The 15,573-nt window shown below is 39.7% G+C and overlaps 1 protein-coding gene across 1 annotated transcript; it reads right to left on the bottom strand.

The window, feature by feature from the left end:
* Nucleotides 1-4,185: 4,185 nt before the first annotated feature.
* LOC133062923 (heterogeneous nuclear ribonucleoprotein A3-like) lies at nucleotides 4,186-13,374 on the bottom strand. Its single transcript, XM_061152258.1, has 4 exons — nucleotides 13,317-13,374; nucleotides 12,573-12,760; nucleotides 11,324-11,384; nucleotides 4,186-5,642 (listed from the first exon to the last, which is right to left on the bottom strand). Exons 1-4 carry the CDS (start codon nucleotides 13,372-13,374, stop codon nucleotides 4,567-4,569), a joined length of 1,383 nt encoding a protein of 460 aa, XP_061008241.1. The 3' UTR covers nucleotides 4,186-4,566.
* Between the last annotated feature and the right edge of the window lie 2,199 nt (nucleotides 13,375-15,573).

Raw genomic sequence — 15,573 nt, forward strand, 5'->3', positions numbered from 1 at the left:
TGGTAACATGGGGCCTTTTGCCTCTTCTCAGGTCCGATCCAGTAGGGATATGTGCTCACACAGCCATTAGGGACATGCCCATTAGGCACATGCCCATCACAGATTCCAGAGCTGTGGCCACGAGTACAGGATATGTGGACTGATGTAGATCTATATCATATGGCCACCCCAAGAGGTGCTGGAAAAACCCCACCTACAATTTATGACCTGGGATTGGAGAAGGAGGAATGCATAAAAGAGAAGAGACTGTGGTTAGAAGAATGGGAAATGAGGACAACAAAAGCAAAAAATGCTTATCCACTACAATCTTGTAATCAATATTTGTGTGTGGACTGAATGTTTGTGTTGCCCTAAAATTCACATACTGAAACTCTAATTGCTAATGTGATGGCTTTTGGAGGTGTGGCCCTTGGGAAGTAATTAGTGTGAAATTAGGTCATGAGAATGGGCCCTCATGGTAGAATTAGTAACTATAAAAACAGAATGAGACAGATCTCTCTGTCTCTTCATCCTGTGAGAAAACCAGGAAAAACAACAACAGTTGTTTCTGACTTCCCAGACTCCAAAAACATGAGACATAAATGTTTGTTGTTTAAGACACCAAGTCTGTAGAATTTTATGACAGTAGCCAGATTTATGATAATTTGTACATTAATGCTATAATAAGTAACTTTAATTGAGTGTTCACAATATACCATGCTTGATGACTCCTTAATATTTTCATTATTATTATTATTATGCTATTGTTCCAAGTTTGAAAACAATAAAATATTGACTAAAATCACAAATATATAATATATATATATATATATATATATTTAAAATATCAATTCCTAATGAGTGTAAAGGCATAATAATGAAATGGACAGATCCATGAACTTAAATATCTCAAATGTTCAGAAATTTGAAAACTGTCTTCAGATGAACAAGAAAGAAAAAAAAAAATCTTGCCTCCTGTTATTACTTAATTGGCAAGTTAATCTGCTTTCCTATTTAATTTAAACCTAAATTTACACTGCACCACTGTCCTTTTTGAGTATACTAACTTATGCCAATAGTTTAAAATTTGTTCTTAAAACTATTGGCAGGATTTCAGGAAACAAAGACAAAAAAGATGAGGTTGAGTTAGAAAGACAGAGGGTAGGAAACAGACATGGAGGAAGAAAAGACGGAAAAGTAGGAGAGAAGGAAGTAAAGAAGGAAGAACATACATTTTATTCTTGAATCATTCCTGAGTATTCTTGATCAGCTAAAACGTTGTTTACATTGGGGATACTTAGTAAGGTGCTTTGAATGAAATTATTTTTAGTGTCTCTGTTTCTTTCAAATTGTTCTGTTAACTTGGAAATTTTTGCGTGTGGGAAAAAAAGAAAAAGAAAAAGCACTGCTGAAAACAGAACAAACAGGCTAGCAAGCAAGCCTCGCTTTTCTTGCTGGCTTTCAGTCAGTTTTCCCACTAAATGAAGAAATGCAGCAGACGTTATTATTAGACAACCAGAGCGCACAATTTCACAAACAATCCTGAGTGTGCACTATAGGGCATGACCGTGGGTGGTGTTATCTCGTCATGTTTCATGTTTTATATCTGTCATCCCATGTTCAGGCTTTTTCTTTCCTTGCCCTATCTAGGTGTGAGAAAAAGTTTGGTTAAATGAGAAACTGTTTCAAAGGTATTTTAACTTAAGATTGAAAAAAATTTAGCCCATCTTATAGCATACAAACATACCTTGGAAAGTTTAAATAAAGAAGAGGGGTAAAAATTTGCATTAGATGTGTGCAGATGTGCTTAAGCAAAACGGGCTTAAAGATGTACTTGGATTACATTTAATTCTCTTCACTCCGGGATACATTCTAGTGTCACATCGAATTATACGCCTGTTTTTAAATCAATAATGGTATTCTATGTATAATGTGTGAAGACATGAAGACAGAGATAGAAATATTTTTATAATTATTTTTCCATCAAGTTCTATGTTGCTTATTTCAAATTCAAATAAGATGTTTCCACAGTATTTGCCTCATATTGAATTACTTGCCTTGAAATAATTTTTGAAGGTGGCTAAAATAGGTCAATGAGAAAGTAACATATTGGAACTTTTTAACCAAATATTTATTTTACTACCTATGTTATTCAAAGTTATGTAAAAACTCAGAGGACTTCTTTCAAATTTATTGTGCAAAAAAACACAAAAAACAAAACACCTTTGTTTTATAACCTTATAGAAAGTAGGAATTATTTATTTATCTGTAGCAGTTAAGCCAGAATCAAGATTGCTGGGAGAAATATCAATTACCTCAGATACTTAAAGCTCAACATTCAGAAAACTAAGATCATGGCATCCGGTCCCATCACTTCACGGGACAAATAGATGGGGAAACAGTGGAAACAGTGACAGACTTTAGTTTTGGGGGCTCCAAAATCACTGCAGATGATGACTTCAGCCATGAAATTAAAAGACTCTTGCTCCTTTGAAGAAAAGCTATGACCAACCTCGACAGCATATTAAAAAGCAGAGACATCACTTTGCCAACAAAAGTCCATCAAGTCAAAGCTATGGTTTTTCTAGTAGCTGTGTATGGATGTGACAGTTGGACCATAAGGAAGGCTGAGCACGAAGAATTAATGCTTTTGAACTGTGGTGTTGGAGAAGACTCTTGAGAGTCCCTTGGACTGCAAGGAGATCCAACCAATCCATCCTAAAGGAGATCAGTCCTGGGTGTTCATTGGAAGGACTGATGCTGAAGCTGAAACTCCAGTACTTTGGCCACCTCATGCAAAGAGTTTACCCATTGGAAAAGACCCTGATGCTGAGAGGGATTGGGGGCAGGAGGAGAAGGGGATGACAGAGGATGAGATGGCTGGATGGCATCACTGACTCAGTGGACATGAGTTTGGGTGGACTTCGGGAGTTGGTGATGGACAGGGAGGCCTGGCATGCTGCGGTCCATGGGGTCGCAAAGAGTCGGAGACGACTGAGCGACTGAACTGAACAGTTAAATTAGGGTGGAATTTAGAAACCGCCAAACTGTTCGGGAGGGACCAGCATGCCTCTGCAAGGTGCTCCTTCCCCGCCTTGGGAAGGGTCAGAGCGGTCCTCTGAGCGCCTGGCTTCCAGACAGTGAGGCGGGGGCAGCCTGTGTCGTGACTGACGGGCAGGGCTCAGACACACACAGCCGCAGGTCACAGAGCCCGGAATCCCCTGCTCCACCAGCACCTGAATTCTCCCCATTTTCCATAAGCAGTGGTTAGGCTCATCATGTGGGGTAGTGCTGCTAGGTCGTCATGGTGAACCCAGACACATGTGAGTGAAACTAGATGGATTCTCCTGCTAACCACTTTTTTCCCCCTTACTAACACAAACTAGTTTAAAAATCAGCTGATCATCACATGGCAAGCCTGGGACAACAAATTTAGTCTCAACACCCAAAACTGGTCAAAATATCTTAACACTGCAACTTCGAGCCAATCTATAACTCCGGGGCTCACTCTCTATCATGTTTATGTAGAGGAGTCCCTCTGTCATCATTTCAAGACTAGGCTTCTTACTTTCTCACTTCATCCTCCAGAAGACAGTTTTCTAAGCCTTTAAAAAAACAAAACAAAAAAAAACAAACTTTTTCTTATACCTTAAAAAATAAATAATAATCACTACCGCCTAAAATGTATGATCTGTTGTTAAAAATGTGGGGGAAGGATCACTTATCATTAATGACTTTAATACTTGAAACTATTCTGAAACCAGGACGACTGATGAAATTTCAAACCATTCTAGCTACCCCTTCAGCTTTTTACCTGCTTTCTGCCCTCATTCCTTTCTGCTCACAAGACCCTTTGGGGTAAAAACCTCGCCACTTTCAGATCCTTATTGTTTTCCAATATATTTATCATTTTAACATGTTTTTATGATGAATCAATGTGTTCTTTATTCAACGGAGCCTTTCCGCCACATGAACACAACCAAATAAATATTCTCTACAAGCTTATTTCTAAATGCTTTTCCTATTAGTTTCTCTTTCAAGCAGAAGAATGAAAAAACTCTGACTCTGACAAGTGACCTGCCATTCAAAAGACCCTAAAGCACAAAGCTAATTTTAGGTCTTTCTTCCCATTTCCTTTCTAGGGTGACTGGGAATCTCACATTAACCAGACAGTATCTCTCTGTTTTTTTTTTTTTTTTTGAAAAGTTAAAAATTCCTTAATTTTTTATTCCTGGTACCACTACCACAATTTACAGGGCAATATACCTGATGTAATGAAAAGAAAAAGAAAAAGACAAAGCTACAACAGATAAAAGACCTCAGGAATGTACATCTAATTGACACTACATTGCATTAATCAATAGCTGCACTTTTTTGCAAACTGTGGCTATGACAGTCCTGAACAAGAAGGGTTTCCTGTTTAAGCTGCAGTAACTTTTCTGACTATGGATCATCGTTCCTTCTGTGGCAGATTTTTACAGTTCCTCTAACGCATTTGGGACGACTGTCTCAAAGTAACCTGCAGCTTTCCTGACAACTCCTCGCTCTCTCTCCTGCTAAGAACTGTAGCCCTTTTCTTCTGAGTTTTTAGAACCTTCTGCTACCATATCCACCACTTCCACCACCAGATCCATAACCACCACCATAGGGACTGCCCGAGCTTCTTCCACCAAAACTACCCCCTTTCATGGGTCCATAATTTGATTGCTGTTGTCCACTATAATTTCCAAAATCATTATAGTTTCCACCACCACCATAGTTACCTCCAAAATTTCCTCCTTCATTGTAACCATCATATCCTCCACCACCGCCACCATATCCACCACCTTGGTTTCCATATCCTGGTCCACCACCACCGTAACCTCCTCTACTACTATAACCAGGACCACTGCCATAGTTGCCACCATCACCTCCAAATCCATTGTATCCACCATCACCTCCTCCATAACTCCCTCGGCTGCCACCACCTCCACCACCATAGCCTCCTCTTCCACCAAAGTTTCCACCACGGCCAAAGTTACCTCCACCACCTCCAAAGTTTCCTCCACGACCCATAAAGTTGCCAGATCCACCTCCACGACCTCTTTGTGATCCAGCAGATTGCATCTCTTGTTTAGAAAGGGCCTTTTTCACTTCACAATTATGCCCATTAATAGTGTGGTATTTCTGAACAACAATTTTATCAACTGTATCATGATCATCAAAAGTTACAAAAGCAAATCCTCTCTTTTTTCCACTCTGCCTGTCTTCCATAACTTCTATGGTTTCAATCTTGCCATACTTTTCAAAGTAGTCTCTCAAATTATATTCTTCTGTATCTTCTTTAATACCACCAACAAAAATTTTCTTCACTGTTAGATGGGCACCAGGCTTTACAGAATCCTCTCTAGAAACAGCTCTCTTTGGTTCCACTACACGCCCATCAACCTTGTGTGGTCGAGCACACATTGCTGCATCCACTTCTTCAACACAAGAGTAAGTCACAAAACCAAAGCCCCTGGAACGTTTTGTTTGGGGGTCTCTCATCACCACACAATCTGTAAGTGTGCCCCATTTCTCAAAATGTTCTCTTAAGCTATCATCTGTAGTTTCAAAGCTCAGACCACCGATAAACAGCTTTCTCAACTGCTCTGGTTCCTTGGGATCGTGACCCTTGCCGGCCACTACCCAGCAACCCCCGCTCTCCCCCTAATCTCTCTCTGTTTTTTTTTTCTCCACCTTTCTTCAGCCAGGTAGACTTACCTTCCCCAGGATATGCTAATCAGTTATATGATCTTCTTTTTCCTTCTTTCTCATTGTACCAGAAGTACTTTGTTCACATTGTAAGTTAACTAGACCAACCTCTGTCCTTTTACAAAGCCTTTGCACGGGCCAGCAGGAGTTGCAAGCTTCCCGTTCAGATCACTGTGTAACACTCCCACAGATAGTTTGGCAATATTTGCACTTTTTTTAAACTTTCCCTCTGACTGGGGGCTGCTTCCCTACAAATCCAGACCCTTCCAAGATGCCATAAAGCACAAATTGGTTGTCACTAAGGCGGTAGTCCTGAATATTCACTGGAAAGACTGATGCTGAAGCTGAAAGTCCAATACTTTGGTCACCTGATGCGAAGAACTGACTTTCCCTGATACTGAGAAAGATTGAAGGTGGGAGGAGAAGCGGATGACAGAGGATGAGATGGTTGGGTGGCATCACCAACTCAATGGACATGAGTTTGAGCAAGCTCCAAGAGTTGGTGATGGACAGGGAGGCCAGGCGTGCTGCAGTCCATGGGGTCACAAAGAGTCGGACACGACTGAGCGACTGAACTGAACTGAAGGTGGCTCAGTGGTAAGGAACCCACCTGCCAATGGAGGAGATGGGGGTCGTGAAGATTTCCTGGAGAAGGAAATGGCAACCCACTCCAGTATTCTTCCCTGGAAAATCCCAACGGACAGGGGAACCTGGCGAGCTACTGTCCATGGGGTTGCAAAGAGTCAGACATGACTTCGTGACTAAAAAAGAGCAACAAACTTCCAGTAGAACAATAATCAAGTGTGTACGGTTGACCCTCGCACAGCAGGGGTTAGGGCGTTGATCCCCGCGCAGCTGAAAAATCTAGTATAACTTTTACCTCCCTCAAAACTTAACTAGTAGCCTTCAGCTGACAGGAAGCCTTGCTGATGACACATTGTCAGTGAATACACATTTGTATGTTATATGTGTTCTACACTATATTCTCACAATAAAGTAAAAGAAAATGCTATTAACAAAATCATAAGGGAAAATATGTTTACAGTACATATGTGTATCATTGGAAAAAAAATTGTCTATCAGTGGACCTGGGCAGTGTAAGTAGGTGTTATTCAAGGATTAACTGTGTAGTTTGTATTTCTTTCTATCTTCCTGTTTCTGAAAAAAAAAAAAATTTTAGTAAAATTACTCTCCGTCTTATAATCTAGGTGTATGAGAATTAAATAAGCAGGATATTTCCTTGCACAACTTATCTGAGTAGGACTTTATGAAAACAAAACTGAACTTCCAAGCTTAAGGGAAAGATTAGATTAGATTAAGAAAACAAATGACCTAGCTTCACAAAAGAAGTTTAAGAACTTCACATTTTAGGAAATTAATTTACAGCCTAAAAATGAGCAAGGATGCTTGTCTCTGGGCTTCCCGGGTAGCTCAGTGGTAAAGAACTCACCAGCCACTGCAGGAGATAGAAGAGATAGTGGTTCAATCTCTGAGTAGGGAAGATCCCCTGGAGGAGGGCATGGCAACCCACTCCAGTATTCTCACCTGGAGAATCCCATGAACAGAAGAGCCTGGTGGGCTACCGTCCATAGGGTGGCAGAGTTGAACACTACTGAGGCAACTGAACACACACACACACACACACACACACACTCATACTTTGCTCTGGGCCTTCCTGTCTTCACAGGCCTCCCAGAAATGCCATACGTAGCCCAGCTGAGCAGAGTGGCCAGACTTGCTTACTCTGCAAGCCCAATTCTCTCTTAATGCTTAAGGATCCACTTTGCAAAGGCTGTGATCTATTGTAACAATGTATTTGAATGTTGCCTAAGCTGCCTCTAGTTTATCAAAGAAGCAATTTGCTTTCAGACCCTCTTTTTGCCACCTAACACCTCTATGCTCTGCTTCCCAGGCAGAAGGGGCAAGATCACAGGTACCCAGCCGCTTTGCACAATGTCTAGCTCCACATGGGAATGTATCACAATAACTGTTTAGTCTTTATTGCCGTCACTTGTGTGGTTATGAGAACATTATATTTAGAGCAGGGCAATTTAGGTTTGTGTTAGCCAGGGCTGGTGATCATCTCTTACCCCTGACCTTCAGGTTAATGAGAAGCTCCTCTGGGTAATTGTCCTCCCTCAAGACAGCCCTATGCTATGTAATCTTTATCGCTGTAAAATGACATTTAAAGTTTGTTTTACATGAGCAAGTTGGAGAACATTATTTCTGCAGTGAGCAATAATTATCTGCCTCCTAGCTGAAAATGCATGCTGGGGATAAATTGCGTTCATCTGGTAGCCTTTGTTTGTAAGACAAGTTAATTAAAAGAGGAATGTTGAAAAATATGTCTGCCCACTGCGTGCTGATGGAGTAATGATATTACTTTACCAGAAAACATTACATGCAAACAACTTTGGTTTTGTTCTGAAGTTATGAAGGAAAATGAGGTAAATGAAATGTTCCCACAAGCGAAATTTTGACTACAATAGAAAAGAATAGATGAAGCAAAATATCTGTTTATTCTAATCAAGTAATAAATGTCTAAAATTTTCGGTGCCCAGGTGGCATTTGTACTGTTTACCCTGAACAAGAAATAGTGACCCTAACAACATGGGCTCATTGAAATATACAACTAATTCTCTACACTTAATATGGGTTGTCTGGGCTGTAATTGAGATCAGTGTCTACTGAAAATGTATTATCTATTTAATGCAAGCATTTAATATTGTTATCCTCCATATGCCTTGCAAAGAACATTCTTGTAGTTGTATATTAAAAACTATTTTTTTTTTTTATTTTTGTGGGTAGACCAATAACTCAAATTGGACTTTATCCAGCCTTTGCTGGCAACAGTAGTGGTGTTTAGTTGCTCGGTCGTGTCCAACTCTTTGTTATCCTATGGACTATAACCTGCCAGGCTCCTCTGTCCATGGGATTTTCCAAGCAAGAATACTGGAATCAGTTGCCATTTTCTTCTCCAGGGGAACTTCTGACCCAGAGACCGAGTCTGATTCTCCTGTGTTGCAGGCAGCCTTCTGCATTGCAGGCAGATTCTTTACTGACTGAGCCACCAGGCGAGCCCCTTGTTGGAAATAGTTCATTAATTTTTGCTATTGAAATTTGCCCTTTTAAAAAACATCCTGATATTCAGTTCAGTTCAGTTCAGTCACTCAGTCGTGTCCGACTCTTTGCGACCCCGTGAACCACAACACGCCAGGCCTCCCTGTCCATCACCAACTCCCAGAGTTTACTCAAACTCATGTCCATCGAGTCGGTGATGCCATCCAGCCATCTCGTCCTCTGTCGTCCTCTTCTCCTCCTGCCCTCAATCTTCCCCAGCATCAGGGTCTTTCGCAATGAGTCAACTCTTCGCATCAGGTGGCCAAAGTATTGGAGTTTCAGCTTCAACATCAGTCCTTCTAATGAACAGCCAGGACTGATCTCCTTTAGGATGGACTGGTTGGATCTCCCTGCAGTCCAAGGGACTCTCAAGAGTCTTCTCCAACACCACAGTTCAAAAGCATCTTCGGTGTTCAGCTTTCTTTATAGTCCAACTCTCACATCCATACATGACCACTGGAAAAACCATAGCCTTGACCAGACGGACCTTTGTTGGCAAAGTAGTGTCTCTGCTTTTTAATATGTTATCTAGGTTGGTCATAACTTTCCTTCCTAGGAGCAAGTGTCTTTTAATTTCATGGCTGCAGTCACCATCTGCAGTAATTTTGGAGCCCCCCAAAAAATCTGACACCATTTTCGCACTGTCTCCCCATCTATTTGCCATGAAGTGATGGGACCATGATCCTAGTTTTCTGAATGTTGAGCTTTAAGCCAACTTTTTCACTCTCCTCTTTCACTTTCATCAAGAGGCTTTTTTTCCCTTCACTTTCTGCCATAAGGGTGGTGTCATCTGCATATCTGAGGTTATTGGTATTTCTCCTGGCAATCTTGATCCAGCCTGTGCTTCTTCCAGCCCAGCGTTTCTCATGATGTACTCTGCATATGAGTTAAATAAGTAGGGTGACAATATTCTTACATTAAACTTGTATATTCAATAGCTGAAATCAGATTTCAATGTTCATACTTTGTCTGAAATAATTTTTAAGCTTTCTTTTTCTTTTAAAAATTACTAGCAGCCCCTTTCATTTTGGATTTTAGCAATTGCTTTTCTCACAGCAGTTTGCCAACAAAATTTAATAGCCATATCCCTATCTCAAGGAATGGAGGTAAACACTATCAAAGATCACATACTAATCAGGGGTACTTTCCCATTGAATTTGGACTTTTCCCTGTTGTTGTTTAAAATGGCTGGAGTAGGAAATGGCCACCCACTCCAGTATTCTTGCCTGGAGAATCCCACAGAGGAACCTGGTGGGCTACAGTCTGTGGGGTCAGACACAGCGCGCGTGCACACACACACATTTCAAATGGTTCAGCAATGTGTATCATCAAAAGCCTCGACTTTTCTAAGAGAGTCAAAGGTGACATACTACTAGGGTTGGTTGATGACTCTAATTTGGTCCTTTTAGCGCACACACTGCATATGTGATCAATACTTTAAGTTGGTCCTTTAGAATTGCATCTTCTGATCTTCAGCACTTGGAAATGGAGGTTAAAGGGATATGGTCCATTATAAAGCTTCCCCAAGCTTACCATGTTAACGTTCACTGACTGATTTATTTTAAAGAAATCTGTGGCGAGTCTTCATTTCTGACTCAGGCTATTTGAAAATTTGATAAAAGAGTCTCATAAAAAGTGAGATATTAGATGATTTTGCACACCATTTCAGGAGATTCATGGACAACATGAACCTTATGGGTTTATGAATCCCAGGCTAAGAACATTTGAAAGCAGGTCTTCCAAAATTATAACATGATTTCCATTTTAAATTTCTTTCCGTCCTTATTCAAAATTTATTTATTTCCTTAAAATTATCCCTCAAGATGCTGGGTGATCATCAATTTATACTATTTTCACTCACTGAGACAAAATGTTGGATTACTGTCAAGGGGACTTTCTATCTTTTTCAAGGTCAGCTCTGAGCTGAAATATAAAATATGAAGGGATGAAATAGCAGACCTTCCTCACCCTTCCCCACTCCTTTCTGTTCTATCACTTTCTCAGGAATCCACTTCTGCTGACAGCTCTTGTTCATTCTATTTTCCTATCAACCCACTGACAAGAAAGAAATTCAAGAATGATAGAAATCTTTTCCTACCTCCTAGTTTTTAGGTGGAGAAACTTTGAAATGATTTTCATGTGGTCTTTGCAAAGTTCCTGGGGCCAGGCAAGCAGTGTGAAGATGAGATCCAACATTGCTCAATTAACTGATGAGGCGCACAGCTTTTCATTTTCATTTTTAACTTATGCAATTGATTTTCCTCGTGTGATCACACTGTAATAGTGGACTATTGGTCAGGCAATCAGGATAATATAGGTGCCATATATGGAAAGGATAGCCACTGACATTTATGCTATTTCTATTATTTTCTGCGTTCCACTAGTAGATTCACAGACCCAGTCATATTTTATGTGAGTAGGCATCTAGATCCATTACTCAAAGATGGCCTTGTTTCCAACCTGAACTCAGAAACATAGGTCAAAATGTTACATGTAATCTCTTTACAAGTTGTATCATATTCACTTGGGAATGGCAAAACATAGGTATTACTCTATTAATAAATAAGCGAATAAACTCATAAATAAACATGTGAATAAATGAATAAATACTTTCATATATTCATACATACACACCTTCATACATCCATACATACATAAAAAGAAGATGTGGAATTTAAAGAGAGAAAAGGAGAAGGCTCGCTTAAATATCAAAAAGTATCTGTTGAAAGAAAAATTAGAATATAAGCAGAAAATAAAATATATGAAGGTAATGGAATGGCTTATTGCAATATTAAATTTTCTCTTATATGTAAACCTGGTCATTAGTATGCAAAAATATGGAATATTTTAAAAGAAGTAGTAAGAAAGAATGTTTGACAATAGGACAATAGAAAAAAGGTAACATTTATACAAACCATCCCCTGTTTTCAATTATTTATTCCCAAATGGCAGCTCACTTCATTTTTCTTGCCTGGAGAATCCCATGGACAGAGGAGCATGGTGGACTGCAGTCGATGGGGTCGCAAAGAGTTGGACATGACTGAGTGACTAAGCATGCACAAGCAAACACTACCCCCAGATTTAGTGGTTTAAAACAGCCTTTTATTTTGTACATGACTTTGTGGATTGAAAATTGGGGAAGGACTGAGCTGGGCAGCTTTTCTCTGATCCAGGTAATGGGGCTGAGGCAGCTGGGGTTGCAGGATCCTCTTCTGAAATAGCTTTACACTGTGAGGTTTTTATATCTCCATTTATTGGTTGATCCTTGTAATGTTGCCAAATCAGGGAGCAGACAGATTATTTACTCACATATTGACCCTAGAACTAGTTTGCTATATCTCCCCCAACCCCAGGTGATGCTGTGAGGGTGACGTGGACTCTGTGTTTATGGAAGAATTGTACCGAAGAAGAGGAACCTTGAGAATATGAATTATTGGAACTCATGCAAACAGCTGGCACATATATAAACAGACTATTGACACATATATAAACAGAAGCTACCCCTTCTCCCCTCTGCAGAGACAGAGATAGAAGTGGAGAGAGAAATAAAACTCCCTCTGAAGAGAGAAGGTCTCTGGGTTCATTATCATTTGCCACGTAAAGAAATGACCTTGGGGGGGCGGGCAATACATCTTTAAATCTTTCAGAAGGTCACTTTCTTTAGGGTTGCTATCCTCCCCACACTCACCCCCAGCAAATTTTATTCCTAAGACCCTAACTGAGCAGAACTGTGAACATACCCTTTCCCAACACAGATGTCTGGCTCCCTTGCTCTTTGCCTGTTCTCTTTCATCCTCTCGCCCTTTCTCTCTCTCCATGACATCTTCCACGATCTGCTCACAATGCAGGGTTCCCAGGAAAGCCCTAATGTTCACTGGCTTCCAAGAGGCAGGAAGCAGAAACTTGCCCAGCATCACTTCTGCTTGTCCTATTGATCAAAGCAGTTGCAGGGCCCCGAGACTCAGAGGGTAGGGAAAGAGTGTCTAGTTCTCTATGAGGTTTAAAGAAGCTGACAGGGTCACGTGGCAGAAGACTATATATATATATATATAAAACTGTGGCCATCTTTGGAAAACAGCCTCTCACATACCTCCTAAAGACATTTGCAAAAGGGAAATACCTGCAATAAAGAAATACAACAGTTGGAGAGAGAGCACGCATCATACAAATAGTGAATAAAGAAATAATAACCTAATTCTGGTTAGGGTATAATCTACTAAAGATCTAGATTAATTCCCAAGGCTCCAGTGGACCGAGATCCTGAGAACATGCTCCAGGCCACAGGTTATTGGACTAGTCCTTGCAGCAGTGGATTTGGCTTATGAGGCCTGAGAGTCTGAGCGCACTATGAATTCAGCTCCCTCCCATCTCTGAGCCTTGTCTAAGTAGGTTCCTCGGATCTAGGAGCTTGGTTTTACTTGGTAGAAAGCTTGGGACTTGGAGACTTTCTTGGACTGCTTGCAGGAAGGTCTGTTCCAGGGTACCTCTCAGCCATTCTTCATTCCCCAGGGCATTGGCTAGCCTCTGGAGTCTCACGACCATCATGAGATGCTGACAAAAAGTCCTGAATCTAGTTCTCTCTCACTCCACTACTGATCCTTCCAATTCTGGAGGTGAGGGACTGTTTTCCTTCCAGGTTTTTGGACATACTTGAGATCTGCAAATGCTATTTTATGTTTTCTCCTTTTCAAAATTGAAAATGTCAATTTATTAAGTTTATCAATGCCTTTATTAAGTTGTAAAGATACCACATATATAGACTAGGCATAAAGAGGCAAGGGGTTGATGGCACAGACTCTGGAGCCATGTGTCTGAATTTATATTCTGCCTCCCTCTAGATGACCCTTGGCAAGCTATTTAATCAGCCCATGCCTCAGTTTCTTCATCAGTATGATTGAATAACAACAGTACCTACCCTCATACACCTGGTGGTAATGATTAAAGAATAGATTAATGTAAAAGTCTTAGGACTATGCATATTACAAAGTAAACTCCAGTAAGCATTATGGAAGTAATGGTTATCATAGCCATCGTTTCTTTTGGAAGTAGATGCAGTCATATCATCTCTTCAAGAAATGTGAATTGCAGGTGCCCACAGTGATGGTGGATCACTGAAATTCAGGTTTTATTCTAGACAATGCTCAGCTATTCTTTGGTTATACATGGCCTCTGTGAACCTCTGGATTCCCGCTGACTGCGCACATGGTCAGAGAGTTTCCCTTGCTTTCCTGTCTCTGGATGTGACTCTCACAGTAAACTTCCTCTGGGAACTTTAGTTCTGGGAGTCTCTTTTGTGCAACCTACCAGAGACCACTTCAGTCACTTAATAATGCCACCGTATTCTAATTTAATATAAAAGTGTACATTAAATACATGCTTGTGTGTATATGGGTACACACACACACACGCATAGACACATGCATACTTCATTTCTACAAGCACTCCAGCACTTTTTAAAATTATACTACTGACTTTTTATCTTACACATTTGTTTTTCAAATGCTCTCTTACTATTCCTTGTATGTTTCCTTACCTTTCACTTACTTTTATTTGACTCTCGTTTCATGAAAGGTGAGTTTTGAGATCTGAAATTGTGAGGTTAAAGTAGATTTATGTCCAGTGATAAACTTAATTGAGACCTAAAATATGAGCACATAAATCATTATATTTTTATTCATTTATTACACATGCCTTCAGTTTATTTTATCTGTCATTAAAAAGTATGAGGTCAGCATGAGAAAGCATCTCATTTTGTTTCTTAACAAAATTTAATGCATAGACTGTGATTTATTTTCTACCGACATTACACTATTAGTGTGAGTTGTTGATAAGCAATTTACAGCAGTAGACAAGATCAAGGCCTACCCTTAGGCTGATTTATCGTAGTTCATATATTTACTAACAGGCTGGCAAGTGAAACCTTTGAAAATATAATGAATTTAAAATGTCTACCCATTATATCTCACCAGGTGATTAGCTAACCTATTCCTTGTATATTTGTATTCTTCTATATTGTTTTGGAAGCAAATGAATAGAGTTGTATTACATCAATAAAATAAATTTCAAACATTCAAATGTTTAACCATTCTGAAAATAAACACAATCACATGCCACAATTTATTTTACTCTTAGTTTATTGTAATACTTTGCATTCAATTTATAAACTAATTACAAATTGGAAGCACACACACACGATGTTAGAGCTGAAAGGGAACCTTAGAAATGTTGTTGTCCAGCTTTATTTTATAGATAGATGGATGAAACAGCAAGAGACAGGAAATAACTTGCTCCGTGTAATAGAGGTAGTTTGAAGGAAGAGTTGGACTAGGCCTCCCTGACCCTTTTCATTTGATAAACTGTTTTCATAAGATACCATAGTATATCAGACTGAGATGATGATATTTGTTTTGCATCTGTAAATATTAATTGTTAGTAACATTTTCTAGGGGAAGACACTTTTATATGTACTTAGCAAATTAAACACTGCTTTATATTTATTGCTATTTAGTATCAAAAAGAAAGATACATACATGAGGATGGTTAAAAATAAAAAAACACACAACAGCACAAGCACCCATAACTGTTTAGAGAATAAATGGCAACATTCACTTGGGAAAGTTTTAAGAGGCTAACTCTCATTATTCACTGTGTGTTATGGAAAGTTTACATGAAAAGGACTGCATATCATTTATGGGAATAAATTTTAAAAGTATATGATTTGCTTACACCAAAATAAGCAGG

The sequence above is a fragment of the Dama dama genome, chromosome 9 (genome assembly GCF_033118175.1).
Source record: "Dama dama isolate Ldn47 chromosome 9, ASM3311817v1, whole genome shotgun sequence".
Taxonomy (NCBI): Eukaryota; Metazoa; Chordata; class Mammalia; order Artiodactyla; family Cervidae; genus Dama; species Dama dama.

Excerpts from the sequence above, each read along its gene's own strand:
- LOC133062923 (XM_061152258.1), bottom strand. The coding sequence starts at position 13,374 with ATGGTCGTGAGACTCCAGAGGCTAGCCAATGCCCTGGGGAATGAAGAA. Across the intron at positions 12,761-13,316 it reads GAATGAAGAATGGCTGAGAG|GACAAGCAGAAGTGATGCTG; the intron begins GTACCCTGGAAC and ends TTTGATCAATAG. Across the intron at positions 11,385-12,572 it reads GACATCTGTGTTGGGAAAGG|AGTAATACCTATGTTTTGCC; the intron begins GTATGTTCACAG and ends ATTTATTAATAG.